Below are 27,827 nucleotides of genomic sequence, written 5' to 3'. Positions count from 1 at the left end.
CAAATTTTCAAGGCGAAAAAAATTAAAATGCTTTTTGCTCGGTTCTGAGATGAGCCACTTTCTGAACCTCTCTGGGCAGCACTTTCAATACATTGGGTGCCACCACTAAGAAGATCCTTCCTTCCCCCAGGTATCACCATGAATGGTAGGACACCCAGGTCTCTGGTGTAGACCTGAGTGCACAGGTGGATGACATGGAAGTATATGTGCTCATTCAGTCACCAAGCCTATATCCAGCTTCAGAAGGTAAGCACCAGCACTTTGGATTGTGCTCTGCAATGGCTCAAGGACCAGTGAATCTGTTTATACCATGGTGAGATAGGTTCACAATGACTGGTCCCACAAACACTGGTGGAGGAACGGGAGTGCAGAGGGAGCAGGCCACCCCTGGCACCACTGTTCTGGTAGGGTGCCATCACAGCGCCCCCCGACATGCACTACACCCTCTCATGCAACAGGTGCCACGCCCCCACAGGCGCTGCACCACACCCTGAGAACGCGTGCCACACCCTTGCGGGATGCATGCCATGCCCCCGGGGGTGCCAGCTACCCCCCCGCCTGCCCTCCACCCCCAGTAGTGGAGCATGCAGCTTCGCCACTGCCCACAAAGCAGTGGCTAATAGCTGTATTTTAAGCTGGCCAGTCTTCTATATTAAATGCATAACACAGGCACCCCCAAACCTGGCCCTCCAGATCTTTTGGGACTACAACTCCCATCATCCCTAGCTAACAGGACCAGTGGACAGGGATGATGGAAACTGTAGTCCCAAAACAGCTGGAGGGCCAAGTTTGGCCATGCCTGGCATAACAGTTGTCTATAACTACAAGAGCGGTCCATACCTGGAATCCCAACTGAACTGGTGGAAGACCCACCAAGCCACTGATATCACCTAATCCTCCATCAACTATCTAGGAGGACCCCAAGAGTCCATCAACAACCCTGAGTCAAACCTTGATCTTAAAGAGGAGCATAACTCAATCCAGAGTGGATCACCACCTTTGATCAGACCTTTCCCAGCAGATGTCTCACCTATCAACCAGGTGAGAACTGAGAGAGATGGAATTCATTGGTGTTGGTTTGAATCAAAAGAAATTAGAAAGAGGAGGAGGAAGAAACCAGCAAGCGGATGAAAAGAGAAGGGAAAATGAAGGAATAAAAGGCACAAGTTTCTCTATTAGAAGAGGTGAAGGAGAAAAACCGAGACTGAGAGCTCCCAAGCCAATTTTAGCCCCACTTGGCCAAGTATTTTGGTCTTTTTATAGCTCCTTCTGAAATAACTTACTGTGCAGGGGAGAAGGAGGGGTGTTGGATGGATAAAAATATGACTCTAGGTCTGTAAAAAAAAACCCTCCCCCTTTGAAAATACGGATTCAGGTATTTTGAGCTGAGGTTTAAGCTGAAGAGAGGAAAAACAATGGGGAGGCAGGCTATGCATCTTATCAGATTTGGAGGGGGGGGAATGTTATTTTGAGATGAGAAGATTCTTACCAAATTGCTTTCTAGCTTGTGGTCTAAATTAAAAGGCCCATGGCAGGAATATTTTGGGAGGTGGCTCAGCTGTGGCTTGATGGCTGGAGCCGCCACTCCACCCTTGTAGAAAATTCCCAGGTTCTTATTTTTGGGGCAGCTTTGATCAGAGGCATCTGTTGCGAGGTGCAGAGAGATATCAGCTGGTGCCCCCTAGTTTTGTCTCATATGTTTCTGCAAGCAGAAAGCAAGGATTAAGGATACTTTATGGCCTTTGCCTTCCAGAAGGAAGATTCTGAATAGTTTTTGCCCTGATGCAAGTTTGGCTTACCTGTTTATAGCACACACAAAAATGCATTTTTTAATTGATACAAAATCATTCATGCTCATTCTCAACATGCTTCTTTCAATCAAGATTCTGCCATCCAGATTGGTGTGTGTGGTTACTTGGAGCTGTAGTCAATTAACCTTTACCCAGAGCAGACCTATTGAAATTAATGGTCACAACTGACTTGGGTCTATTAATTTCGGTAGATCTACTCTGACTGAAATTTAGTGGAATACACCCCTTCATACATGTGTGAGGAACCTTTGACCCTCCATAGAATCATAGACCAATAGACACACACCCCCGAGTCATCTAAGAGACATGGGTGGTGCTGTGGTCTAAACCACTGAGCCTAGGGCTTGCCGATCGGAAGGTTGGTGGTTCGAACCCCCACGACAACGGGGTGAGCTCCCGTTGCTCGGTCCCACTTCCTGCCAACCTAGCAGTTTGAAAGCATATCAAAGTGCAAATAGATAAATAGGTACCGCTCTGGCGGGAAGGTAAACGGCGTTTCTGTGCGCTGCTCTAGTTTCGCCAGAAGCGGCTTAATCATGCTGGCCACATGACCCGGAAAAACTGTCTGTGGACAAACATCGGCTCCCTCGGCCAGTAAAGCAAGATGAACGTGGCAACCGCAGAGTCGTTCGCGACTGGACTTAACGATTGGGGTCCTTTACCTTTACATTTTTAAAGTCATCTAGTCTAAGGTTACCAGATGTCCCCGTTTCCCAGGGACAGTCCCCGGATTTACAAATCAGCCCCCTGACAAAATCCATCTATTTAATAGGAAGTGAATCCCTGGATTCACTGAAAAAAATCTGGTAACCTTAATCTTGTCCAACCCCCTGCAATGAAGGCATCTCAGCTTAAAGCATCCATGAGAGATACCACCCCCACACAACTCTCCTTTAAAACTCCTAGTGATGGAGAATCCAGAACTTCCCAAGGGAGTCTGTCCCACTGTCAAACAGTTCTTAATGTCAGAAAATTATTCCTGATGCTTAGTTGGAATTTTCTTTCTTGTAACTTAAAGCCATTGGTTCGAGTCCTATGGTCTGTAGCAGGGGCAAGCAAGCTTGCTCTATCTTCCATGTGACAGTCCTTAAGATATGGTACAATTCCCATCATCCCTGGCCATTGGCCATGCTCTCTCTCTCTCTCTCTCTCTCTCTCTCTCTCTCTCTCCACACTGTATATATGTAATATTTATGAATTATGTGCATCTGTGCAAAAGGCTTTTAAGTCCAAAGGGCTCACCACTAGAGATGCCTAGCCACCATACATTTAAGGCACAATTCAAGCACATGCCTTCTCCAAAGCAATTCAGAAAACTGTAAGTTATCCCTCACAGAGCCACAGTTCCCAGCACTCTCCAACGACTACAGTTTGGAGGATTCTTTGAGAGAAATTATGTGCTTTAAATGTGTGGTGTGCATGCAGCCTATGATCAGTGTTAAATGATACAGAGAGAAGAAAAGGTGGTAGGTTCAAGATCTGAAGGGAACATAATCTCCTTAAATATATGGATTTAATAAAGCATGGGGTGGAGAACTCAGAAATCAGAGGAAGCTTCAATCAGGAAAATCCCCATGGTGTGAATGCTCTCAAATAACACTGGGGAACAAAAAAAAATGTTGCATTGACACCTGCAGTTGTTCTAACCTAATTTGATGTGCTGATTTCATATCTGAAGTTGATTTTGTTCTGTAAGCTCTAGGGTTTTTTGTAGTTCATGTGTTTCACTTTTCACCATAATCGTTGTTTTTCACAATGCAAGAATCCAATATTTTATTAAACACATAGCCAAGGTACTATAATATGAGTATAAATGTAAGTGACTTACATAGCATTGAACATGACATGTATAGCATTGAAAATGATGTGCATATCTATGTACGGTTGGAGGTATGCAAAAAAATGTGTTCCCTTGGAATACATAGTATACACATTACACATTTTTGAAGAAGCCATGGTCCAGTCTGAAAAATACAAATATTTAGGTTACAAAACTATAAAAATTAAGAAAAATTAAGTTTGCAAAACAATAATTACCATATGGTTAGGGTAGATCAACGTGTCAGTGTCCACTTATCCCCAGTGTAAATATGACATATCGGCAAAAGTCAGAAATTGAAAGATAACTATAGCGGAAACTAACGGAAATCAATTTCAGATTTGAACTCAGCATTCAAAGAACATATAAGAACAGTTGAAAAATCTCATGCAACAGAAAATGGAAAAAAAAAAAATTGTCCCCCAGTGATAACTCCAGTATATAATTATCTGAGAATTAATCAGCAAGTAAGAGACATAATCAGAGAAAACACTGATGCATAAAAATGATCACCTGCTGCCAAGGCTGGATGAGGTACTCCTCAAATATAATGCTGACCAATTGACATATCCATGATTAAATGGTGACAAGGCTTGGGAAGGAAATCCCCCTGGGGTGTCAACAGCAGTATGCAGCCCCCTTACCCTGAATGTGGATCCGGCCCTCTGTTGGGTGTGGTGTGAGACTGGGCACCCCCATCCCTAACAAGGGAGGAGGCAGCTCCATGCTGCTGGTAAACCCACCCCCCGATGCCCCTCAACAAGAGGCCAGAGATGGCCACCATATGGGGTACCATGTATTCAGCACCAAGGCCACAACCTGTGGCCTAAGAAGAACCCTAGATGCAAGATTTGATGGGATACAGAGGGAGGATGGCAGACCTACTGGTGATTCCCAATGTCTAAAGGTTAAAAAAAAATAGGTAAAGGACCCCTGGATGGTTAAGTCCAGTCAAAGGCAACTATGGGGTTGTAGTGCTCATCTCTCTTTCAGGCCAAGGAAGCCGGCGTTTGTCCACAGGTCATGTAGTCGGCGTGACGAAACCGCTTCTGGCACAACAAAACACTGTGACGGAAGCCAGAGTGCATGGAAACACTGTTTACCTTCCTGCTGCAGCGCTACCTATTTATCTACTTGCACTGGTGTGCTTTCGAGCTGCTAGGTTGGCAGGAGCTAGGACAGAGCAACGGGAGCTCACCCCGTCGCAGAGATTCAAACCGCTGACCTTCTGATTGGCAAACCCAAGAAGCTCAGTGGTTTAGACCACAGTGCCACCCACGCCCCCCCCCCAATGTCCATGACAAGGTGAGTGACCATGTGATTGGCCTTGTGGGGTCTGCTGGAGAATCCAGCGATTTGCCTCACTTTCCCCCTCCCCATCGCCAAGTTTTAATTCAGTTACTTTTCCTTTCACTCTCATCCTTTGCTCTGGGCTGCTGGTTTCCTAGTGAAGATAAAAAGGACTTTTCCATAGCATCTTCCTTACTCAAAAGCATTAGGGGAACCCCAACTTTAGCTAATAGGCATTCACTTGAGAACCCCCCCCCCCCATGCATTACATGATCCCCAATGATGTGCTCTATTGGGAGCTGGCTTCAGACACCTGGCCCATTGACAGGCCAACTCTTCATTACAAAGATGTCTGCAAACATGACACGAAGGCTGGCAATGTCAAACCCGCCATGTGAGAGCCAGTGTGGTGTAGTGGTTAAGAGCGGTAGACTCATAATCTGGGGAACCGGGTTCACGTCTCCGTTCCTCCACATGCAGCTGCTGGGTGACCTTGGGCTAGTCACACTTTTCTGAAGTCTCTCAGCCCCACTCACCTCACAGAGTATTTGTTGTGGGGGAGGAAGGGAAAGGAGAATGTTAGCCACTTTGAGACTCCTTTGGGTAGTGATAAAATGGGATATCAAATCCAAACTCCTCCTCCTCCTCCTCCTCCTCCTCCTCCTCCTCCTCCTCCTCCTCTTCTTCTTCTTCTTCTTCTTCTTCTTCTTCTTCTTCTTCTTCTTCTTCTTCTCTGCAGATGACCTCAGTGCCTGGAGACAAATAGCCAGGTTGTGCATCCGCAGCAGTGACCAGAGGAATAATGACCACTTGGAGGAGCACAGAGAGAAGAAACGCATCTGCAGCAGCATCACTGGATGCCTTCAACTGCCCCAACTGCAACAGAACGTGTCTCTCCTGTATTGGTCTCTACAGCCACAGCAGTCGCTGTAACTCTCCAACAGCTTGACTTCACCCACAAAGGTGAAATCTTCCTGGGACAGATGGATGGTAACAAGACTACAACAACACAATGCTTATCTTAGTCCTTTGTTTATCCCTTTTCTCCCCAATTTAAAGAGTACCCTTTCTGAAATATGTTATAGCAGCTTGGAAGCAAAGAATAGGGTTGGTGGAATGATGAGGAGCTCCAAAGTTATTGCAAGAGGTGTGTCAGTTCAAAGTAAGCATATGTGTGGGAGAGGGGAGGAGATATTCCTCCTCTCATCCACCTTTCCTGCAGTTTCATGACTGGGCATTTGGGGGTTCAGATCTGGGTTGGACTAGGGACACTCCAAAATGCAGGATCAGAGACACAATTGAACAGTTATAGCCCCTGTTAAAGCACAGATAAAGCCTAAAGGTAAAGGTAAAGGGACCCCTGACCATTAGGTCCAGTCGTGAACGACTCTGGGGTTGTGGCGCTCATCTCGCTTTATTGGCTGAGGAAGCCAGCGTACAGCTTCCGGGTCATGTGGCCAGCATGACTAAGCCACTTCTGGAGAACCAGAGCAGCACACGGAAACACTGTTTACCTTACCGCTGGAGTGGTACCTATTCATCTACTTGCACTTTGACGTGCTTTCGAACTGCTAGGTTGGCAGGAGCAGGGACCGAGCAATGGGAGCTCACCCTGTCGTCGGGATTCAAACCGCCGACCTTCTGATCGGCAAGTCCTAGGCTCTGTGGTTTAACCCACAGCACCACCTGTGTCCCAAGCAGATAAAGCCTACTTGGTATTAATTTCCAAGATATACCTCTCTAAAGAATCATGCATTCAAGACACCCATTAACTTTCCAAGTATAAACCGTCCCTTGGGGAAATCTTTGGAAATAAATTTCCTTAAAACTCAATGATGTTGCTGAAGCAGTCAGGAAAAAACAGCAGAACCTGGCAGAGCAGGGCAAAAACATGTTGCTGCCAGAGGTGAAGGACAAGATGACATCCACTTTTCATTCCATGTGTTAGAAATTTGGTGGTGGGATGATGTCTCCCACTGCAGTTGATCTCAGAAGGGGCACACACATGTCATATGACATGCACACAACTCTGTCTTCAAACATCCTACCCCGCTCCCCAGCACCCACCACCTGCAGCTGTCACCTCACCCTGTCAAATGGTAGGGCTGGCCTTGCAATCTGTCAATGGCTAATGGAGGCAGAGGCCACGGATTGAACCTGGAGCCTTCTGCATGCAAGGCAGTTGTTCTACCACTGAGCTATGGTGCTTTCTCCTAATCCCTTCCCTGGTTTTTAATTTTATATGGCTGATTTCAAGCAACTGCCTATGGTTTGGTCTTCAACATACTAAGGTGTGTAAGCAACCTTGAACCTAAATTGCTGGTTTAAAATCTTTTGATGTATTTTAACTATTGTTTGTAACTTGTTCATTTTTACTGCTTTTATTTTATAATGTGTTTCTAAATGTTGCAAGCTGTCTTGAATCCCAGCTTGGGAGAAAAGTGGGAAAACAACAACAACAACAACAACAACAACAACAACAACAACAACAACAACAACTCAAAACTAGCCAGCAATAACATTATTTGGAAAACCTTGTAGCCGTACCAGAAGATGGCCTGTATTGGAATTGGTTAGTGTTTAAGAGAAGGAAGTTCCCCACAGCTATAGAAACAGTTGCTAGGAATGTCTTTGAGGATAAATTTTATTAAAAGTAAATTGCTATGGCAAGACAGGATTATATTCTGCCAACAATGTACTTAACTGTTATGATGAACACTGACATTGATTTGCTGTTGCATTTATTATCTGCTTTTTTTTATTATGCCTTCAGGCTTGCAATAAACCTGATTGATTGATCTAGCAAAATGTCAGCCAGCAGATGAACTGCAGAGCTGATTGACACAATCAGGTTTCCTAACAGAATGGGCATTGCAGTGCAGCCTTGCAAACGTCTGCTCAGGTATAAGTCTCGCTAAGTTCAATGCGGTTTAAAAGTTAAAGGGACCCCTGACCATTAGGTCCAGTCATGGCCGACTCTGGGGTTGCGGTGCTCATCTCACTTTATTGGCCAAGGGAGCTGGCGTACAGCTTCCGGGTCATGTGGCCAGCATGACTAAGCCGCTTCTGGCGAACTAGAGCAGCACATGGAAACGTTGTTTACCTTCCCGCTGGAGCGGTACCTATTTATCTACTTGCACATCAACGTGCTTTTGAACTGCTAGGTTGGCAGGAGCAGGGACCGAGCAACGGGAGCTCACCCCGCTGCGGGGATTTGAACTGCCGACCTACTGATCGGCAAGTCCTAGGCTCTGTGGTTTAACCGACAGCGCCACCCGCATCCCATTCAATGCGGCTTACTCCACCCTAAATGGGTAGTGGATTGCAGCTTACAATTAAGTGCAAAAAGTATGTCATGGGAAAATGCAGCACAATTACAAAGGATGGGTAGAGAACCAATAGTCCTATGAGAAAGGCATGGTCTCAAAGTTCAAAAATCATGTTCCGTATAAACTTAAATCTTGGGAAGTTCAGTGACCTGCATCTGCTTAGGAGCTGGCCAAAATGCGGGGGGGGGGGGGGAGTGGGTGACAAGGGCCATTTCAACAGGCAAATGCTGCCATCTACTGGACCCTCCATAATATAACTTTCCATTCCACTTGGACCTAGTGGGCAGCACACAGGATCCTAGGGTCTTCTTTCTCTCCATCCAACACCCCTCCTTCTCCCCTGCACAGTATGTTATTTCAGAAGCAGCTATAAAAAGACCAATGCACTTGGCCAAGTGGGGCTAAAATTGACCTGGGAGCTCTCAGTCTTGTGCTCCCCCCCCCTTCACCTCCTCTATTAGTAAAACTTGTGCCTTTTATTCCTTAATCTTCCCTTCTCTTTTCATCCCCCTGGTGGTCTCTTCCTCCTCCTCTTTCTAATTTCTTTCAAATAATACTTAGGAATAAATGGGAAATGTTTTTACAGCTAGTTTCAATCCATTGAACACTTACTATACAAGGTTATCACCCCCCCCCCCCAAATATTACACAGACTTGGTGAAAAAATGGAACTTACTTAAAAGTGACCCCTTGTCACTTTATTTGTATTTATGTTTTCTATATCTGAATTTACAGTGTTTACACATGGTTTTTTGCTAGGGACTGTAGTTGGGTTTTTTGGATGTTTGTGTGTGTGTGTTTAATAATAATAATAATAATAATAATAATAATAATAATAATAATTTATTTATACCCCACCCATCTGGCTGGGCTTCCCCAGCCACTCTGGGTGGCTTCCAACAAAATATTAAAATACAGCAATGCATCAAACATTAAAAGCTTCCCTAAACAGGGCTGCCTTCAGATGTATCCTAAAAGTCTGGTAGTTGTTGTTCTCTTTGACATCTGGTGAGAGGGCGTTCCACAGGGCAGGTGCCACTACTGAGATGATCCTCTGCCTGGTTCCCTGGAATAATTTTTACATTGAGAGAGTAGTATAAAAAGAAAGAACAAAAGGACGGGATATAAATACACCCAGCCTACCAATATTCAGATAGGGCAAGAAAATTCACAAGATCATCTCTGTTACTAGGTGGGTATCCATTCAGTGAGAAGAGGATACCTCTGGGCAAGGGTGGCTGATACCCATTAAAACCATTGAGGTGGATGCATTGAGCCCAATAATTGGTGGAGCCAGAACCAATGACAGGCCGAGTCAACAAATTTTGGTTTTCTGTTCCATCCTCCTCCCTGTTGAGTTCTACAAGGGTCAACTAAGGAGAAAGAAGTTGAAAGGCAGACAGAAATAGGTTGGTGGGGTATTGACTCATTTGCCCTAACTGAACAGCCTCCACTTTCTCTGGGGCAGCCACTTGCAGCTTCTGAAGCAGTAATTTTGTTTCCTGCAAGTAGCTAATAAATTAGGATAGAGGAATCTCCTTTATATCATATACAATTATAGTGATTTGGATCCAAACTGCGCTGCAAACAGGCTTTCTTTCCCCTTTTAGACCCAGCAGAGCACGGAACTCAATCTCAGGGTCGTGGGTTTGAGCCCCATGCTGGACAAAAGATTGTTGCAGTGCAGAGGGTTGGACTAGATGGCGCTTTCCAGCTCTACAATTCTATGATTCTATGACTTTGCAGACAGGTTGGCAAGTGTGAAAAAGGGAGTGAGGAACCATCCATCTGAAGGCAGAGTTTGCAGCCAAATCCTTCCAGCAAAGAGACAACTTTAAAGGGGCTTGCTGTCTGTACCAAACAGCTGACAGTGAGCTCCACATGCCAAACCTACCTCCTGATAGTTCCTTTCTAGTCATGTATTCTTTACATGCCCCACAGTTGATATCACATATGATATCATGTGTGTGACAGGCAGATGAGGTTTGGGAGAAACAGCCTTACCAGCAAAATTAGGTCTCGTCGTTTGTCCTGCTGGCTGGAGGCTCCCCATGCCTAGCACACCTTTTCTCTACCTGAAACCCTGCAAACTCCAACTCCCACTATCCACAGCCAGCATGACTAATGGTCAGGGATGATGAGAATTGTAGTCCAAATCATCTGGAGAATGCCAGGTGGGAGATGCTGGTCAGCACTGGCTGGCAGCACCTGTCCACCATTTCAGGCAGGGATTTTCCCAGCCCTACCTGCAGATGCCAATAATGACACCTGGAACCTTCTCCATGCAAACCGAGATCTGGTTCCTCCTTTACTTCCTACAACCAAGAATGTGCTCAGAGCAAAGGTAGCAAAGCTAATCCTTCACATTTAGAAGCTAGACTCTTCACAGTCAAAATGTTACAGACAATGTCTCTGAACTGCTTTGCTGAGGACTGCATAGAAATTGACTATTCCCACAATAAATTTATTTTTATTTTTATTTTTATTTTATTTTTAAAAAATCTCTCCTTTTCTCTTTCTTCCTCAACTGCTAGTTCCTTCCCTGTTCCATTTCCAATAACAAATCCTCACTACTCTCCTTTCTGATATTCTACCTGTCCTGGGATCTCGCTCTGTGCAACCCTATGACTTGTTCACTGCAAAGGAAGTCTGCGCTCAATAGATTCACTTCTTAGAAAGGGCATTTAAGGTTGTCTAAAATTTGCAACAATCCCTGAGGTCCCTCCAAGTGCCCCTTCAGGCTTTCTTCCTTACCCACAAGGTCCCTTCCAGCTTCCACTGTAGATCCTTTCACACACACCCTTCATTCATGCTGCAGACCCTTCCCAGAGGCACCGCCTCCCCACTTCCCTTCCCATTTGCCTTCCAAACTTAGTATCTTCCTTCCAAAATTAGCCTCCCTCTGAGAGCAATGGGGTCACATCGCTCTGTCCCGGTTGCTGCTGTTACTACTGTGAAATTTGCGGAGTTTGAACTATTTCATTTGTCCCTGTCATTCATTTCCTAACTCAGTCGGTATCGGTTTTACAAGAGAGCGTCTTCATATCTCTGGAAAGTAGGATGGAGGAAGGTTTTTCCCGCAGTCCTCAAATACCCTGCTTTCCTTGGCTTTCCTTTTGCTTGCTCCCCAAGGCTCCTTTTGGATAACAAGTTTCTGATCTGGCCGCAAGTGTATCTCTCAGTGCTGGAAGTAACACAGTTCAACCAGGGCTGGAGGATCTTTGCTGCTTTTTCTCCTACAGGTAAGACGAATGATTGTCGTTACGGAAGTGAAGCTTTCTGGAACCACCAGAAGACAACTGATACATGCTTGATGGAGTCTCCTTCTATCTTTTGACTCCTCAGGGGGGAGAAATAAGACACAATCACTATCCTTCGTGGATGTGAAGGAAGTACCCAATGTGGGACTTGATGGTACAGTACTTTGAAAAATAAAAAATAGGAACCACAAATTTTGAGATGCTAGAAGGAAGTTTTTATTCATGTCTAAGCATGGGTGTAGCCGGGGAGGGGGGTGTAGGGAGCAGCTGCCCCCCCCCCCAATCAAGTAAATTAAAAAAAAAACAAACCTAAATGACTAATTGTATTGCAGATAACTTTGTTCTGGCCCCTGCAAGTGTGCCAAATCACGTATAATGGGGAGCACCCTGAAATGACCCACCCCAGAGCCCAAAGAGCCCCCCAAAAGCCTCCCTGACCCTGTCCGTCAGTTCTGCCAGTCCACCGAGCTGCCCTGCCTCTCCGGCTGGTGGGTGCAAACAGGAGTGACAGGGCAGCTTGCAGGTGGCAGAGGGACTCAGGAGCAGCAGCAGTTTCACCTGCGATACACCTCCAAGTGAAACCGCCACCTGGGAGCAACATGGACGGAGGAGGAGGAAGCGGCAGCATCAAATGACTCCGCTTGGTACTGCGATGCAAGCCCCCAGACTTTGCAGAGGAGCCCTGAGCTTGCGTGATGATGACGCACATGGCGAAAAGGAAGAGTACTAGATTCTGATGGGTGCTAGATCCTGATGGATCCCCTTGCCCACGTGTGTTTGGCCAAGCGGAGAACCAATAAGAATAATAATTGGAGAAAAGTTCGGGCCAAAGAAAGCTCTGCTCTGGCACAGTATAGGGCCATTGTTTTGTTCAGAGGGACAAACGGAGGGAGAGAATATTAGATCCAGAATCATTGAGTCCTTTGAGTGTTAGCAGATGTTGCAGAATAAACTGGGTCAGGTCAAGGGTTGTAACATTGGGTGAGAACCAAAAGAAGACAAAGAAGAGATACAATGTTTTATCTCACTGTATGACCTCTCTCGCTCATGTGGCACTCAGCAATCTGAGCTGAGGCTCCTTGGACTGAATTCTACGTAAGTCCTAGAAAAGGCATGTTCTGGGGTTGTTCTCAGGATGGGGCCAGAGAGCAGGGATTTAAGCTGGATCCTAAGCCCATCCAGCTCAGTCATGTAACTGGGCAACTCATCATAGAATATGTTCTTAAAGGCTTGTTTTCCTTCTGCCAGGCTTGGGAAGAGCAGAAGCAGCATAGCTGATAAGCAGGGTTTGAATCTGACATAACTTTATGCCAGCTGAATTTGAACCTGCTTGATTTATGACCGCTTCTAGTCCAAAGAGTTGCTCCCTAAGAAAGTAACGTCACTGAAGCGAGATCTCAGTGCTCCACAGTGATCTCTCCCCTTTCAATTGACAATGAGAACAAAAAAGAGAGATTTATAACCAACTGCAGGAAGCAGTGCGATATTTTTCAGCTTTATAACATAAACAAACTTCACTTTTTTCTCTATTTTTCCCAGTTGGTGACTCTGCAAGAAGTAGCTGAAAGAGAAGAGATTGAACATCATGGCCAATAATGGCCTGCACTCTCCAATCCCTTTGGGTGCTGAAGAGGAATATAATAGAGTACACAATGCAACCGAGCTCCCAGACTACACTGATTTTGTTGACGAAATACCATCATATGACGTAACGATTATTATTATCCTTGTCTGCATTTTCCTCATTAGTGTCCTTGGACTTTTAGGGAATGGAACTGTCATCTGGATTCTCGGATTTTGCATGAAAAGGACTGCTTTCGCAACCTATATCCTGAATTTGGCTGTTGCTGACCTTGGGGTCCTCCTAGGCTCAGTTCCTTGGAGGATAATTGTCTTCCTCGATAATTCTCATTCGCATCTTGTCAATTTCGATGTTTACTATTTAGTGATCATAAGTGCCTATTGCTTTTTCTCCACGAACCTCATCGGTCAATTTCTGCTGACAGCCATCAGCATCGACAGCTGTGTTTCTGTCGTCTTCCCCATTTGGCATCGATGTCGCCGGCCACCCAACCTGTCCATCATTGTGTGTGCCATCATATGGAGCCTTGCTTTCCTGCTCACTCTCGTACACATTCTTAATGTCATTGTAGTCTTTGGAGTAGCTTTTGCTTGGTACCAGTTGCTGGTGAGTGCTGTGTTTTGCCTCCCGCTCATGAGTGTCTCCACTCTGATCCTCTTCATCAAACTTTGCTTGAGATCACAGCAGAGGCAGCAAGGAAATGTTTTAATAGCCATCCTGATGGTGCTCCTCTTTTCCCTCTTGTTTGCTTTTCCATTTACTTTCCTTTATTTAATATTTTCTTTCCCCCATCTTACATTTCGTAATGCCCTACACGTTGGGGCCTTATGCTGCTGCCTAAACAGCAGCATTAAGCCACTGATTTATTTCCTGGTTGGGAGGAGAAAGAGCGGTCAATCTAGGGAGAGCATGAAAGTCATACTCCAGAGGCTTTTCAAGGAGGAGGAAGGCTGCAGAGAGGAGGCCAATAATGTCCCAATCCAGACCCAGGTGTGATACATTCAAAATAATCAGAGAGCTCCACAATTACACCTCTTCCTATGACAATCTATGTTCCCTTTAGCCCTCTTTTTTTTTTTTTTGGTAAACCTGCTGCTTTTCACTGTTGTTTCTATATGCCTGGGGAGGAACAGAGATGAACCCTCATCTCATTTCTTCAACTGCTGATATGTGATGCTTTTAGTACTTGGTGTTTGCTTCACTTTCTGATTGCTCTTTGCTTACCGGTAATTTAAAGTGATTTCCTGTGGCTATTTTTTTGGTGTCATTTCAGGGGTATAGTAAAAGTCTCCTGGACTGAAGGACATTAAAAAAAAAAAATCAACTTGAAATATTTCCTTAAGAGATGTAATGGGAGGGGGGAATCATGCCACTTCAATCATCTGTAAGGAGATTCTAAATTATGTAGAAAATAGGTTCTTTGCATAGTGGATGAATACACACACACACACACACACACACACTATACACACACACACACACACTATACACACACACACACACACACACACACACACACACACACACAGAGCTCCCAAACCTTTGAAAATACATCAGATAACTCCTTTGAAAATACTCCAACTAATAATAAAAATAATAAAAATAAAACTACTAAAAATAAAATAACAAAAAATACAGTGGTACCTCGGGTTACAGACGCTTCAGGTTACAGACGCTTCAGGTTACAGACTCAGCTAACCCAGAAATAGTACCTCAGGTTAAGAACTTTACTTCAGGATGAGAACAGAAATCGTGCAGCGGCAGCCGGAGGCCCCATTAAGTAAAGTGGTACCTCAAGTTAAGAACAGTTTCAGGTTAAGAACGGACCTCCAGAATGAATTAAGTTCTTAACCTGAGGTACCACTGTAACAATATTAAAAATAATAATAAAGAGATAATAGAACATGCCAATAGCAGTATGTGTTAGGATTCACTCCCTGTGTTGCAGTCATGGGGTTGTTTTTATCACATGGCGGTGTATGTTTTCATTCCACACTGTGGGAAGTGACTGAGACAGGATGTTTTTATTACTGTGTTTCCATGTTGTAGGATTTTTATCCCTTGTTCTCTCTCTTTGCTGTCTACTTCTGAGGAGGAAGGAGCTGAGTTACAATGCTCCGAGTGTATATATGTAATTAAAAGTAGTTTGGCCAAATTGCTGTGCTACAGAGTCTGAACACTGATAGCCTTTATGCTGCTGATCCTGAAGTGTGCTGATGCATCTTGGTATCAGTCGCTGTGATGTTTGGACTAGAGAAAGCTTTTGAATCTCCCGAACAAATGACCAGGAGGGAGAGAACTTACCAGTCGGGCATGTGCCTCTGCCAGACTTCTACTCATGTTTAGGACCTCCTGACAGTATGGATATTAAAAGATATTTTTTAACAACAACAACAAATATCAATAGACCATTGTGAAGGAAGTACTTTAATTGCTCGTATAGGCCTGGTGGAACAGAAAAGTTTTCAGCAGAACCTTAAAAGTTGACAGAGAAAGTGGCTACCAAATCTCTATCAGCAGGGTGTTCCACAGGACCAGGCTTATATTCTATTTCTTGTCAAATGAACCTCAACAACAGAGAGAAAGACCAAAGATGCTCATGCAAATGGTCTGATTCCTCAAGCTGGAATATGAGGGTTCAGGTGATCCCTGAGGTATCCTAGAGCCAAGTTGTTTGGGGCTGTGTAAATCAATACAAGAATCTTGAACCCGGCTCAGGAGCAGCCAGAACAGCTGTTTTAATAATGGCATCACATGTTCTCAACGAGAAGCTCCCATCAGCAATCTGGCAGCAGCATTCTGCATCTGCTGGAACTTCCAAACCAGACCCAAGAGCAGCCCCACATCAAGCACATCACAGTAATCTAGCCACATGCTCTTGCAGTGGTCAGGCTATCCCTGTCCAGGAATTCCATAGCTGGAAAAGGCCCTCCTAGTCACAGAGGACACCTGAGCATCTAGTGACAAAGATGTATCCAGAAGTACCGCCAAACATCACACTTGCTCCTTCAAAGAGAGTGCAACCCCACTCAGAACAGGGAACTTGGCAATTTCCAAAACACAGGAACCACCCACCCAAAGAGCCCCCATCTTCATAGAATTCAACCCTCATCCAGACCACTACTGCATCCAGAGACTGGTTCAAAGCTTTCACAGCCTCTCCCAATTCCTATGTTATGGAAAGGGAAAGCTGCGTGTCAGCATCATTACACTGCTGATACCTTGCTGATACCTTGCTCCAAAACTCCTAATGGCATCCAATGGCTTCATATAGATATTAAATAGATATTAATGTTAATTGGAGTTCAAATGGTAATACTGTAAGCACAATATATCATGTAACGAAGCTTAACATATATTGGATCTGCTTCCGTATTTTAACTTTTGCATGTTTTAAAGTATGGTTGTGATTGTTCTTGATTTTTCTGTTTATTCATTTGTAAGCTGCTTTGGGGTGTTTTTTCTTTCTTTTTTTTACAATCAAGCAGTGTATAAATTTTATGAAATCAATGAAAATTTTATGAAATCAATGAAAAGAAATAAATGTGACATTGATGTGGCATTTGCCCATTCCTTGTGGTTATGTTTGTATAGGGGGATGGAAATGGTTAATATAGATTGACCAATGAGAAAGCTCAGAGGCAGAGCCTACCTGGTTTTGAGGCTCAGCCCAGGGGTTTACCATAGAGAGATAGAGGAGTGAGGGTCAGAGAGAGGCAGAAAAAGTTGAACATTGTGGTTGTGACAGTTAGAGTGAGAGTCAGGGGGTTACCATGGAATTGCCTGCTAATGAAGGTGGGGAGGAGAAGGATGACATGGTGGAATGCTTGCCCCCTCCACCTAATTTATATAACCAACCGCCCTTGGTAATCATGTCTCCCCACCAATAGACACTTCTGCCACCCAATAAAAGACCCATACGGGACAAATGCTTTTGGCCGTTAAAAGGCCAGGAAGTTGTTATCTTGCTTAGACAGCCTTGATTAGAAATCTGGGGATGAGGTCTTGAGTTATTCCATTTGTCTGGTACAGATAAAGAAGTACGTGAGACATGAGCTGCTTCGTCCAGAACCAATTACAAACCTAGTCTCCATGACTGTAGCCTTTTGGGACATAAATGGCAATAGTCTCCTCCTCCTTGGTGAACTGATAATTATCTTCATATCCAATTAAAGAGCATCCTCTTGCCCTATGAGGCAGAGAATCAAATTAAACCCAGACGAAGGAAAGGAGGGACCGTTTTGCACTTTGAGTGAGACTGGTAAGATTTAACATTTTCTCCATGGGGCATGAGTGGGGCCACATTTTTTTCTCTTAAGTCCTTAGGACCTGCCATTCCAGTGCTATGATATGTCCTTAATCTCTTGTATTCACCATTTCTGAAGACTGCTGATCTGCAGTTAGTCACAAGGTTGGGTGAAACATTTACAGGAGAGGCCAGAGCTGTGATGCTTGCAGAAGGTTAATTCCAGGTAGGGTGGGAAAGACCACTTTTTAACATGCTACAGAGTGGCACTGAGAGTCTGTTTGACAAGTCCTGATCTTGATAGACCAATAGTCTGGCTCAGACTCAGGAAGGTGACTTCCTGAGGTTTTGCCAAGGGAGAGAACAAACATTGTATCCAGACACAATGAGATTAATGTATTCTGACAGGTACGCAGAACAGACTGGGTCATTTCAACTGATGCAAGTCCAGTGCAGGGAATTCACCTCTGATTGATCAGTGAAGTCTTGGGAAAGTTGGTCTTATTAAGGCGATATGAAGAGAGCAGATATCCATGTTCCTAGAAGCAAACACAATGAGGGGATTCCGCTTAATATATAAACATATACACTCTCTTGAATTCTTGAATTCCTTTCTCTGTTCTGTGAGTGACTAAACCCTTAGCGTGAAGCTACAGAACAATAGTTATCCCACTGAAGAGTTCGCTTCTCCCCTTACTCTTGGTCCTTACAAATGAAGGCTAATTACATCCCCACCCCATCACCAGAGGTCTTCACATTAGCTACTTGGGTTTCTTGACTGCTCTTGGAAATTTTCCCATCAACCTCAGGACTACAGAAGAAGAGAACCTGGTAGGCAAGGAGGACTGCTAAGTCTTCCCATCATGCTGTGTATGAGGCTACAGTTTCCTTGCACTAGGAAATTGGCTGGGGCATTTGGAGGGGAGAATAATATAAATCTTCTGAATCACCACCACCAGGGGTGTCTATTTATTTATTTATCTATAAAGTATGTTTGCTTCTTAAAGGTGCTACTACTACTTGGGCAAATCCCCTGCCCCCTCCACCACGTGTTTGCTTCCCATCCATCAAAAACAGCCTCCTTGGTTAGGGGGGAGCCAATATAGATATATCAGAAAGCTTGCTCTATTTGGGGAAATATCCTAGGAACCGAACAACGAAAAGAAAACTGAGTTATAAGTAATAAGAAACAATGTGACATGCCTGACCTCTCTTTCAGAACCTCCGGCACACCCTCATTCATTCCTAGCCTGCTCTTATTGCATTGGAAGATAGCCCCACCCACCTGGATGAATGTGCAGTAGGTAAGTGAAATTCACTGCTATAAGACTTTATATCAATCTTTCTCTAAACAAGGTGGCGTCTTTCTCATTCTTTCTCAGTCCACCTCCTTCATCCTTATTGATATCTCTTCCTAAGCAGGAATGATGAGCTTGGCCATAGCAAAAGAGATATGACTGAACCCCAATTTTGGAGAGACATTACATATCAGACAATAATGCCAGAAGATCAGGGAATGCTGTACTGACTTCTTCTCTTGGCACCAATCAAACCCAGTTTCAAGGTAAACTAACTCACTAAAGTCCAAAAAAAAACCCTCAATGAGAAAAAATCCAGAGGGGTGTGGCCCATGTGGGGGATTCAATTAGATGGCAAAGAATTGCACATATATGACTTTTGGCTTGATAGACAAAATTTGTGGGTTCAGTGGGTTCCCGGCTCTCACAATTCTGGGTTTTGCACAGAGTTCCAGCTGAGTCAAACATCTTTGTGATCTTTTCCATTCCCTAGAGGAAACTTCTGTTCTAGAAGAGGAGACAACATTTCCACATGCAGTCATTCAGCATGGAAAGACAAATGAATGGGACTTTGCAATCTGCTGTGGATGCTGTGACATATAAGGAGTACAACGGCACTTATAATAGCTCATATAATGACCAAGGAAATTTCCAATATAAGGAATATGAAGTATTTATAATACATGGCTTTATTTTAGTTATCTGCTGTGTGGGATTTTTGGGGAATGGAACTGTCATCTGGCTTCTTGGTTTCCGCATTAGGAGGAAACCATTCACCACCTACATCCTTAATTTGGCTGTTGCTGACTTTGCATTCCTCCTGAGCTTAGAGATCTGTGCTTTTACTAGGCTTCCTGATGATGTTCTTCATAGTATTGTTGTATGTCTCTTATCCTTCACATACAACACTGGCCAACTTCTTCTGACAGCCATCAGCATTGACAGATGTTTGTCTGTCCTCTTCCCTATTTGGCATCGGTGTGTCCGGCCGACCCATTTGTCCACCACTGTGTGTGCCCTCATATGGGTCCTCTCCTGTCTGCTCTGCCTAATGCTCTACATTCTTGAAAACTATTACACCTTTCCATATTGGTTATCAGAAACAGGCCAATATGTCTTGACTGGACTGCTTTGCCTCCCACTTATGACAATTTCAACTGTGATCCTTTTCATCAAAGTCTGTTTTAAATCACACCCACGAAAGCGGGGAAGGCTTTTAACGGTTATTTTACTTACACTCCTCTTTTTCCTCGTGCTTGCTTTCCCACTCAATGCCCTACTTCTTGCCATATCCATCATGGGCTGGAATATTCGTGATCTATTCCGTTATGCCTTTTTGTGTGCCTCCCTCAACAGCTGCGTGAACCCCTTCCTCTATTTTCTGGTTGGGAGGAAGAAGGGAGGTCAATCTAGGGAGAGTCTACTGGCCATCCTCCAGCGGGTTTTAAATGAGGAGGAGAATGACAGACAGGAAATGGACCCTCCTTGTTCGAACCCACTGAGGAACCTTTCATAAGAGTTCTTTGGTCTGGCTGTAATGTGTCCTTGGACTGCATTGATGACTATTGCTCACCAGAAAAAGAGGCTGGAGTTTTGTTGAAAATTTTCAGGTTTGTATAGCTGAAATGTATCCTACTTTACAAAGGGAGGAATCATGTCTTTTGTTATCTCAATCTTTCTTCTGTGCCCCACTCACCTATTGTATACAGACCCTGAAATGTTAGCTACGAAGATATAAAGCCCTTTGGCTGAAAGATGCTCCACACCATTTAACTGTACTGCACCAGCTGCACCACTTTCTACAGCAAACCAAAGTCTACTTGGAAGTTCTGATGGTGACCTTTAAACCTTGCCTATTTGGAACTTGGGTATTTCAAGGACTGACTTCACTCCTGTGAGACCACCTGCACCGTATGATTTAATTCACAGACTCTACTTAGGTGCCTGTCAGCAATCATAGGCAGAACCAGTCAGAGGGCCTTCTAGGTAGTGGTGCCATCCCTGTGTAATGCCCTCCTACCAGATGTCAAAGAGAACAACAACTACCAGACTTTTAGAAGACATCTGAAGGCAGCCCTGTTTAGGGAAGCTTTTAATGTTTGATGTATTACAGTATTTTAATATTTTTTTGGAAGCCACCCAGAGTGGCTGGGGAAGCCCAGCCAGATGGGTGGGATATAAATAAATTATTATTATTATTATTATTATTATTATTATTATTATTATTACTACTATTATTATTATTACTATTATTATTATTATTATTATTATTAAACAAATAGGCCACATTTGCAGAATTTAATTCCATGTTTGATTAAACAACCTCGTGGTGCTTTAGTTGAGATTCCTGGGTTGCAGGAGGTTGGACCAGATGCCCCTGAATGCCCCGTCCAACTCCACAATTCTATGAGTGTATGATTCCAGGAGTTCCTGAATTCCATTCTCTGCAAGAACAGGCAAGGTCCATTCTTTTAGAGATTTAAGCATTTCCTGAAGACCACACACACACACACACACACACACACACACAATTCGTAGTGTGTTCAGCTTCATCTATCACTCTTTAGATATATATTTTTAATGACTAGTAGGAATTTTGGATGCCTATTTTTTAATATAAAAAATCCACCCGTTTTGTATTTTTGATGATTGTCATTTTGTACTTGTACAATGCTATCTGAAGAGTTGGCTTCCTGAAAATCAGTCTATATTTCTGTTCAATAAACAAGCAAAGAATGATACCATATTGAGGCGAGGACTTGTATTAACTGCTGACATATACATTACGATGCATGGTATTCTCTTTTTTGCCCTGTGTTTGTGTCTGTTTAGATCTGCTTTCTCTTGTTGTTGTCCTGTACTCTACACATAAATAAAAACCATTCTGGAAATGCTTTTGTAGAAGCGTTTTTAAAAATACATTGAATTTCCCATAAGGCTCACCATTGCTATCTATTGTCACTTTGTCTATTGCACTTAAAACCTTTTATTTGCAACTGCATGGCTGAGTCCTGGGTTAAGGAAATAATTGCATGCAGATGAGGGTGACGGACAGCAAGTGAAATACCCTGAGTGAAAAGCAGGGAAGGGGAGATCTCCCAGGGTGAGAGAAACTCCCAGTTAAAAGCTGAGGGGGGGCACACTTTTTTCTGTCTGGTAGAAAAGTTAAGATATATTTGTGAAATAGGACTTTGAATTGTATTATCCCTTTCTCCCTCCTTGTTTCTTTTCTTTTTGATTAGAATAGTTTGTTTTTCATTGTATTACAAAATTTATTAATAAAATTTCAGTTTTAAAAAGAACACATGGTATTTGCATATATCTTGGGTGTCTACCTTACCCAATCTCCTGTTAAGGAGGACAGTTGGCATAAGTTTGGGTGGGCTTCAGTGACATGTAGCTAGAAAAGAACTGTCACTCTCATTCCCCGTTCATCTGTAGAAATTAATAATAATAATAATAATAATAATAATAATAATAATAATATTTATACCCCGCCACTCTGGTGGGCTTCCAACAGAACACTAAAATACAATAACCTATTAAACATTAAAAGCTTCCCTAAACAGGGCTGCCTTCAGATGTCTTCTAAAAGTTTGGTAGTTGTTTTTCTCTTTGACATCTGGTGGGAGGGTATTCCACAGGGCGGGTGCCACTACTGAGAAGGCCCTCTGCCTGGTTCCCTGTAACTTGGCATCTCGCAGTGAGGGAACCACCAGAAGTCCCTCGGCGCTGGACCTCAGTGTCCGGGCAGAACAATGGAGGTGGAGACACTCCTTCAGGTATACAGAACCGAGGCCGTTTAGGGCTTTAAAGGTCAGCACCAACACTTTGAATTGTGCTCAGAAATGTCCTGGGAGCCAGTGTAGGTCTTTCAAGACTGGTGCTATATGGTCTCGGAGGCTGCTTCCAGTCACCAGTCTACAGAAGTCTTCTTATAATTTTTTTTTTTAAATTTTCTGTTTTACAGTTTAAAAAGCTCATTTTGACATCCTTAAGAACCATCTGCTCTTGCATCCCACTCCACTTCTCACCTATGGATTTACACAGGGAAGAAACAGCAAAACATTTCGGGAAATCTTATTTTCCCTTCTGTGCTCACCCCCTCCCTACAAAATGTGTATATTGGGCAAATGTTTTTTGCCGTTAAAGGGCAAGGATGGTTTTATCTGTTATCATGAAAGGTCCTGAGATGTTTTATTTGGCCGTTACAGATAAAGAAGCACATGAGACGTGTGTTCAGTTTCCCCTTCAGTACTCATTACAAACTGGCATTTGGGGACATAGGTCTTTAAATGACAAGAGTCTCCTCCTCCTAGGCCAGATGGCATTTATCCTCACAACCACAAAAAGAACAGGATCTTGCTACATGAGGCAGGGAAACGGATTAAGCCAAGACAAAGAATGGGTGGGATCAGCATGTGATTGGTAAGATTTTTCCATTTTTCTTTGAGGAATGATTGGTGCCCCATTGCCTTGCTAAGACCTTAGTACCTACCATTTTGTTGCAGGATACTTTGTCTCTGTTGTCTTCTGATCACCATATCTGAAGACTCCCAATCCATACTTTGTCAGCAAGCTGTAAAATAAGTACCCTCTGGGTGGTTGGGTGAAGCTTATTGACAGAGCAAATTAGAAGCATGCATGGAAAAAGATGAAGGAAGAAATGGCCAAGTAGCTCAGTGCTTTGCATAAGGAATGTCTCCATTTTAGACTCCAGCTGGGATCAGAGACAACCTTCTTTGAAATCCCTAGGAGTGTCTGGTAGTCAATGTGACCAATACTGAACTATGTAGATGGACAAATGATCGGAATCAGTTTAAGGCAGATTCTTAGGGGAGAGAGGGGCGAGGAGAGAGAACATGGGATCCAGAGTCAATAAGTACATTGTGTGTTGCAAGTATTGTAGAATTTTATGGATAGGGAATAGGTAATGTAATAAAAGGAAAATGTATGGTATTTGTAGAAGATAGCAGAATATATAAAGAGGTAAATAAATCTGAAACGGAAGCCAAGGGAAGTCCAAAAGGGGGGGAGGGAGAGAGGTTTATGTAACTTGTATGTTATAAGTATATTTGTAATGAGAGAAAAGAAAGATTAATAAAATAAATTACCTCAACTTTAAAATAAAATAAAATAAAATAAAATAAAAAACTCTCTCCGTTTCTCTTTCTTCCCTCACCTGCTAGTTCCTTCCCCATTCCATTTCCTGTGACAAATCCTCACCACTCTCCTTTCTGATATTCTACCTGTCCTGTGATCTCTGTGCAGCCCTATGACTTGTTCATTGCAAAGGAAGTCTGCGCTCAATAGACTCACTCACTTCTTAGAAAGGGCGTTTAGGGTTGTCTAGAATTTGCGACAATCCCCAAGGCCCCTCCAAGCACCCTCTTCTCTCCAGGCTTTCTTCCTTACCCACAAGGTCCCTTCCAGCTACCACTCTAGATCATTTCATGCACACCCTTCATTCCCGCTGCAGACCCTTCCCAAAGGCAGCGCCTCCTCACCTCACTTCCCTTCCCATTTGCCTTCCAAAATTAGCCTCACTCTGAGAGCAATGGGATCGCATCGTTCTGTCCCAGTGGCTGCTGTCATTACCATGGAATTTGCGGAGTTTGAACTATTTCATTTGTCCCCGTCTTTCATTTTCTAACGCAGTTGGTATTGTTTTTTCAAAAGAGCGTCGTCATATCTCTGGAAAGTAGGATGGAGGGAGGGTTTTCCCTGTCCTCAAATACCCTGCTGGGTTTGGCTCTCCTTTTGTTTCTTCTGCAAGGCTCTTTTTGGATAATGACCGCTCCCCGCATAAAACGGGGGGCGCCCTTTGCGTGGACGCGCACAGCCCCTGGATCTGGAGCGGCTCCATCAGCATAGGCTTGGCTTTGCCTTTCCTCAGGTGGGATACCTGGAGGTCTCCGCCTACCCCAGTCAGTTGTCCAATCTCACCTGGGGGAAGCGTTGCCAAGGAGACCAGGCCAGGTAGGGGAGGGATTACCTGCCCACACAATAGAGGGAGGATCTTACCTGGGAATCCTCACTTAGCTCCAGAGCTTCTCCCACCCTACTCACCCTCAGTTAAGGTCTTATTTTGTAGGTTAACTTTTCTTCACAGGTTTTGCGGGTTAACTTTTCTTCACAGGTATGCGGGCGCTGCTACGTTAAGGTCGCTGTTAAAGGGCCGGAAAGGAATTTCCCTGCATTGGCAGGTTTCGCCTTTCCTGTAGCAAAACGTCACAACTTTGGCGGTATCAGGCCTTGGGCAGAATCCTTTAGTCCATCTTCCTCTTTGCAGCGGCGATACGAGGGTTCCCCATTAAAGGGGTTTCTGAAGGGAGGCACTGACCGTACGCCGAAAGGCAAATATTATATTATATTTGCAGAAACAAAGGAAGAACACTGATCTGATGGTCGGATTTAAATAAGCATTCACAATTTTATGGATAGGGAATAGGTAATGTAATAAAAGGAAAATGTATGGTATAACAAGGTTCTGATCTGGCTGCAAGTGTCTCTCTCAGTGCTGGAAGTAACGCAGTTCAACCGGGGCAGGTGGCAAAGGGACTCAGGAGCAGCAGCAGTTTCACCAGCGATACACTGCCAAGTGAAACCACCACCTGGGAGCAACATGGGTGGAGGAGGTGTTGACATCGTGTGATGTCTCTGAGCGTGAGACAGGAAGTCTCAGCCAGTTCTCAGTGTCACCGGAGAGTTACTGAGTGTTGCTTTTGCTTCTGAGTCGAAGCTGGAGTCGAGTCGGAGACTCTTGTGTTCTGCTGCTCAGGAGAGCAGACATGTTGGTACAGTCTTAATAAAGTAGCAGTAGACTACAGACTGTCTCTTTCTTCTGTGATGGATTGGCAGAAGATTGCGAGTATGCTCCTCTCAGGAGGGAGTTGTCGTTTATTGCCGGTCTCTCTGGACTGAGGGTGGATTCCAGCCAGAGAGTGACCATCAGAGAAAGGCCCCAGAGTGCCTGGGATGTTGGCAACCCTCCCCGGCAGGTGTTTTTTCAAAAGAAGCGGCATCAAGTGGCCCTGCTCCTCTTCGCGCTGGGATGCAAGGCCCCAAACTTTGCAGAGAAGCCCTGAGGTTGTATGATGATGACACACATTGTGAAAAGGAGAACCGCTAGGTCCTGAAGGGCCATTCCCTTGCCCACACGTGATTGGCCAAGTGGAGAACCAATCAGGACTTTTAATAATAATAATTGGAGAAAAGTTTGGGCCAAAAAAAGCTCTGCTCTCGCAAGTATGGGGCAATTGTTTTGTTCAGAGAGACAGAGGCAGGGGAAGAACATTAGATCCAGAATCATTGAGTCTTTTGAGTGTTAGCAGATGTAGCAGAATAAACTGGATCAGGTCAAGGGTTGTAACGTTGGGTGAAAAACAAAAGAGGACAAAGAGGAGATACAATGTGCAGGACTCACATCTTTTCTTCTCTCAATTTTTCTTCTATGCTTGCTCTATTTTAGGGAGAAGCCTAGGAACTGAACAACAAAAAGAAAACTGAGTTGTATGAAATAATAAAAAAAACCTGTTACATTACTGCCTGACCACTCTTTCAGAACCTGCTGCACACCGTCATTCATTCCTAGCCTGCTCTTATTGTATTGGAAGATAGTCCCACCCACCTGGATGAATGTGCAGTAGGTTGTACTGCTTCTCTTGTCACCAATCAAACCAAGTTTCCAGGTAAACTAACTCACTAAAGTCCCAAAAAAACCTCAATGAGAAAAAATCCCGAGGGGTGTGGCCTATGTGGGGGATTCAGTTATATTGCAGAGAACTGCACATATATGACTTTTGACTTGATAGACAGATCTTGTGGGTTTATATGTTGTTCAATGGGCTCCTCGCTCTCACAATTCTGAGTTTTGCACAGAATTCTAGCTGAGTCAAACATCTTTGTGATATTTTCCTAGAGGAAACTTGTGCTCCAGAAGAGGTGACAAGGATTCCACACGCCGTCATTCAACATGGAAATAAATACCAATGAAACTTTGCAATCTGCTGCGGTTGCTGTGACATATAAAGAGTATAATGACACTTACAATAGCTCATCTAATGACCAAGGAGATTCCCATTATAACATATTTGTAGTATTTATACTAAATGTCTTCATTTTAGTTACTTGCTGTGTGGGATTTTTGGGGAATGGAACTGTCATCTGGCTTCTTGTTTTCCACATTAGGAGGAAACCATTCACCACCTACATCCTTAATTTGGCTATTGCTGACTTTGCATTCCTCCTGAGCTTAGAGATCTATGCTTTTACTCACTTTCCTGTTTATGTTCTTCATAGTATTGTTGTATGTCTCTTATCCTTCACATACAACACTGGCCAACTTCTTCTGACAGCCATCAGCATTGACAGATGTTTGTCTGCCCTCTTCCCTATTTGGCATCGGTGTGTCCGGCCGATCCATTTGTCCACCACTGTGTGTGCCCTCATATGGGTCCTCTCCTGTCTGCTCTGCCTAATGCTCTACATTCTTGAAAACTATTACACCTTTCCATATTGGTTATCAGAAACAGGCCAATATGTCTTGACTGGACTGCTTTGCCTCCCACTTATGACAATTTCAACTGTGATCCTTTTCATCAAAGTCTGTTTTAAATCACACCCACGAAAGCGGGGAAGGCTTTTAACGGTTATTTTACTTACACTCCTCTTCTTCCTTGTGCTTGCTTTCCCACTCAATGCCCTTCTTCTTGCCATATCCACCATGGGCTGGAATATTCGTGATCTATTCCATTATGCCTTTTTGTGTGCCTCCCTCAACAGCTGCGTGAACCCCTTCCTCTATTTTCTGGTTGGGAGGAAGAAGGGAGGTCAGTCTAGGGAGAGCCTACTGGCCATCCTCCAGCGGGTTTTGAATGAGGAGGAGAATGACAGACAGGAAATGGTCCCTTCTTGTTCAAACCCACTTAGGAACCTTTCCTAAGAGTTCTTTGGTCTGGCTGTAATGTGTCCTTGGACTGCATTGATGACTATTGCTCACCAGAAAAAGGAGGGCTGGTTTTGTTGAAAATTTTGAGGTTTGTATAGCTGAAATGTATCCTACTTTACAAAGGGAGGAGTCATGTTTTTTGTTATCTCAATTTTTCTTCTGTGCCCCACCCACCTATTGTATGCAGTTTGTTTTTTGTTGTATTACAAAATGTCTTAATAAAATTTCAGTTTTAAAAAGAA

General features: G+C 43.9%; 2 protein-coding genes across 9 annotated transcripts; both read left to right on the top strand.

Annotated features, from left to right (window-relative positions):
- Nucleotides 1-16: 16 nt before the first annotated feature.
- LOC308480863 (mas-related G-protein coupled receptor member H-like) lies at nt 17-27,827 on the top strand. 6 transcript variants are annotated; one of them, XM_081012793.1, is made up of 3 exons: nt 17-130; nt 18,757-18,901; nt 26,557-27,827. In XM_081012793.1, exon 3 carries the CDS (start codon nt 26,611-26,613, stop codon nt 27,577-27,579), a length of 969 nt encoding a protein of 322 aa, XP_080868919.1. In that variant the 5' UTR covers nt 17-130; nt 18,757-18,901; nt 26,557-26,610; the 3' UTR covers nt 27,580-27,827. The 6 variants fall into 6 exon arrangements, with proteins under 6 accessions (XP_080868919.1, XP_080868917.1, XP_080868918.1 ...); XM_081012792.1 differs by lacking the exon at nt 17-130 and adding an exon at nt 18,564-18,641 and having other exon boundaries at nt 18,760-18,901; XM_081012795.1 differs by lacking the exon at nt 17-130 and adding an exon at nt 18,564-18,641 and having other exon boundaries at nt 18,760-18,901; nt 26,517-27,827.
- Nucleotides 144-14,548, top strand: LOC308480860 (proto-oncogene Mas-like). Of its 3 annotated transcripts, none has more exons than XM_081012786.1 (7): nt 144-246; nt 914-1,041; nt 5,660-5,883; nt 7,694-7,822; nt 11,262-11,491; nt 11,595-11,663; nt 13,049-14,548. In XM_081012786.1, exon 7 carries the CDS (start codon nt 13,095-13,097, stop codon nt 14,085-14,087), a length of 993 nt encoding a protein of 330 aa, XP_080868912.1. In that variant the 5' UTR covers nt 144-246; nt 914-1,041; nt 5,660-5,883; nt 7,694-7,822; nt 11,262-11,491; nt 11,595-11,663; nt 13,049-13,094; the 3' UTR covers nt 14,088-14,548. The 3 variants fall into 3 exon arrangements, with proteins under 3 accessions (XP_080868912.1, XP_080868913.1, XP_080868911.1); XM_081012787.1 differs by having other exon boundaries at nt 13,049-13,082; XM_081012785.1 differs by lacking the exon at nt 11,595-11,663.

This window comes from Podarcis pityusensis (genome assembly GCF_964106645.2).
Source record: "Podarcis pityusensis genome assembly, chromosome: 7".
Taxonomy (NCBI): Eukaryota; Metazoa; Chordata; class Lepidosauria; order Squamata; family Lacertidae; genus Podarcis; species Podarcis pityusensis.
This window is presented reverse-complemented; position numbering and strand designations above follow the sequence as displayed.

Coding starts and splice junctions, on each gene's coding strand:
- LOC308480860 (XM_081012785.1), top strand. CDS start 13,095: ATGGCCAATAATGGCCTGCACTCTCCAATCCCTTTGGGTGCTGAAGAG.
- LOC308480863 (XM_081012791.1), top strand. CDS start 19,168: ATGCAGTCATTCAGCATGGAAAGACAAATGAATGGGACTTTGCAATCT.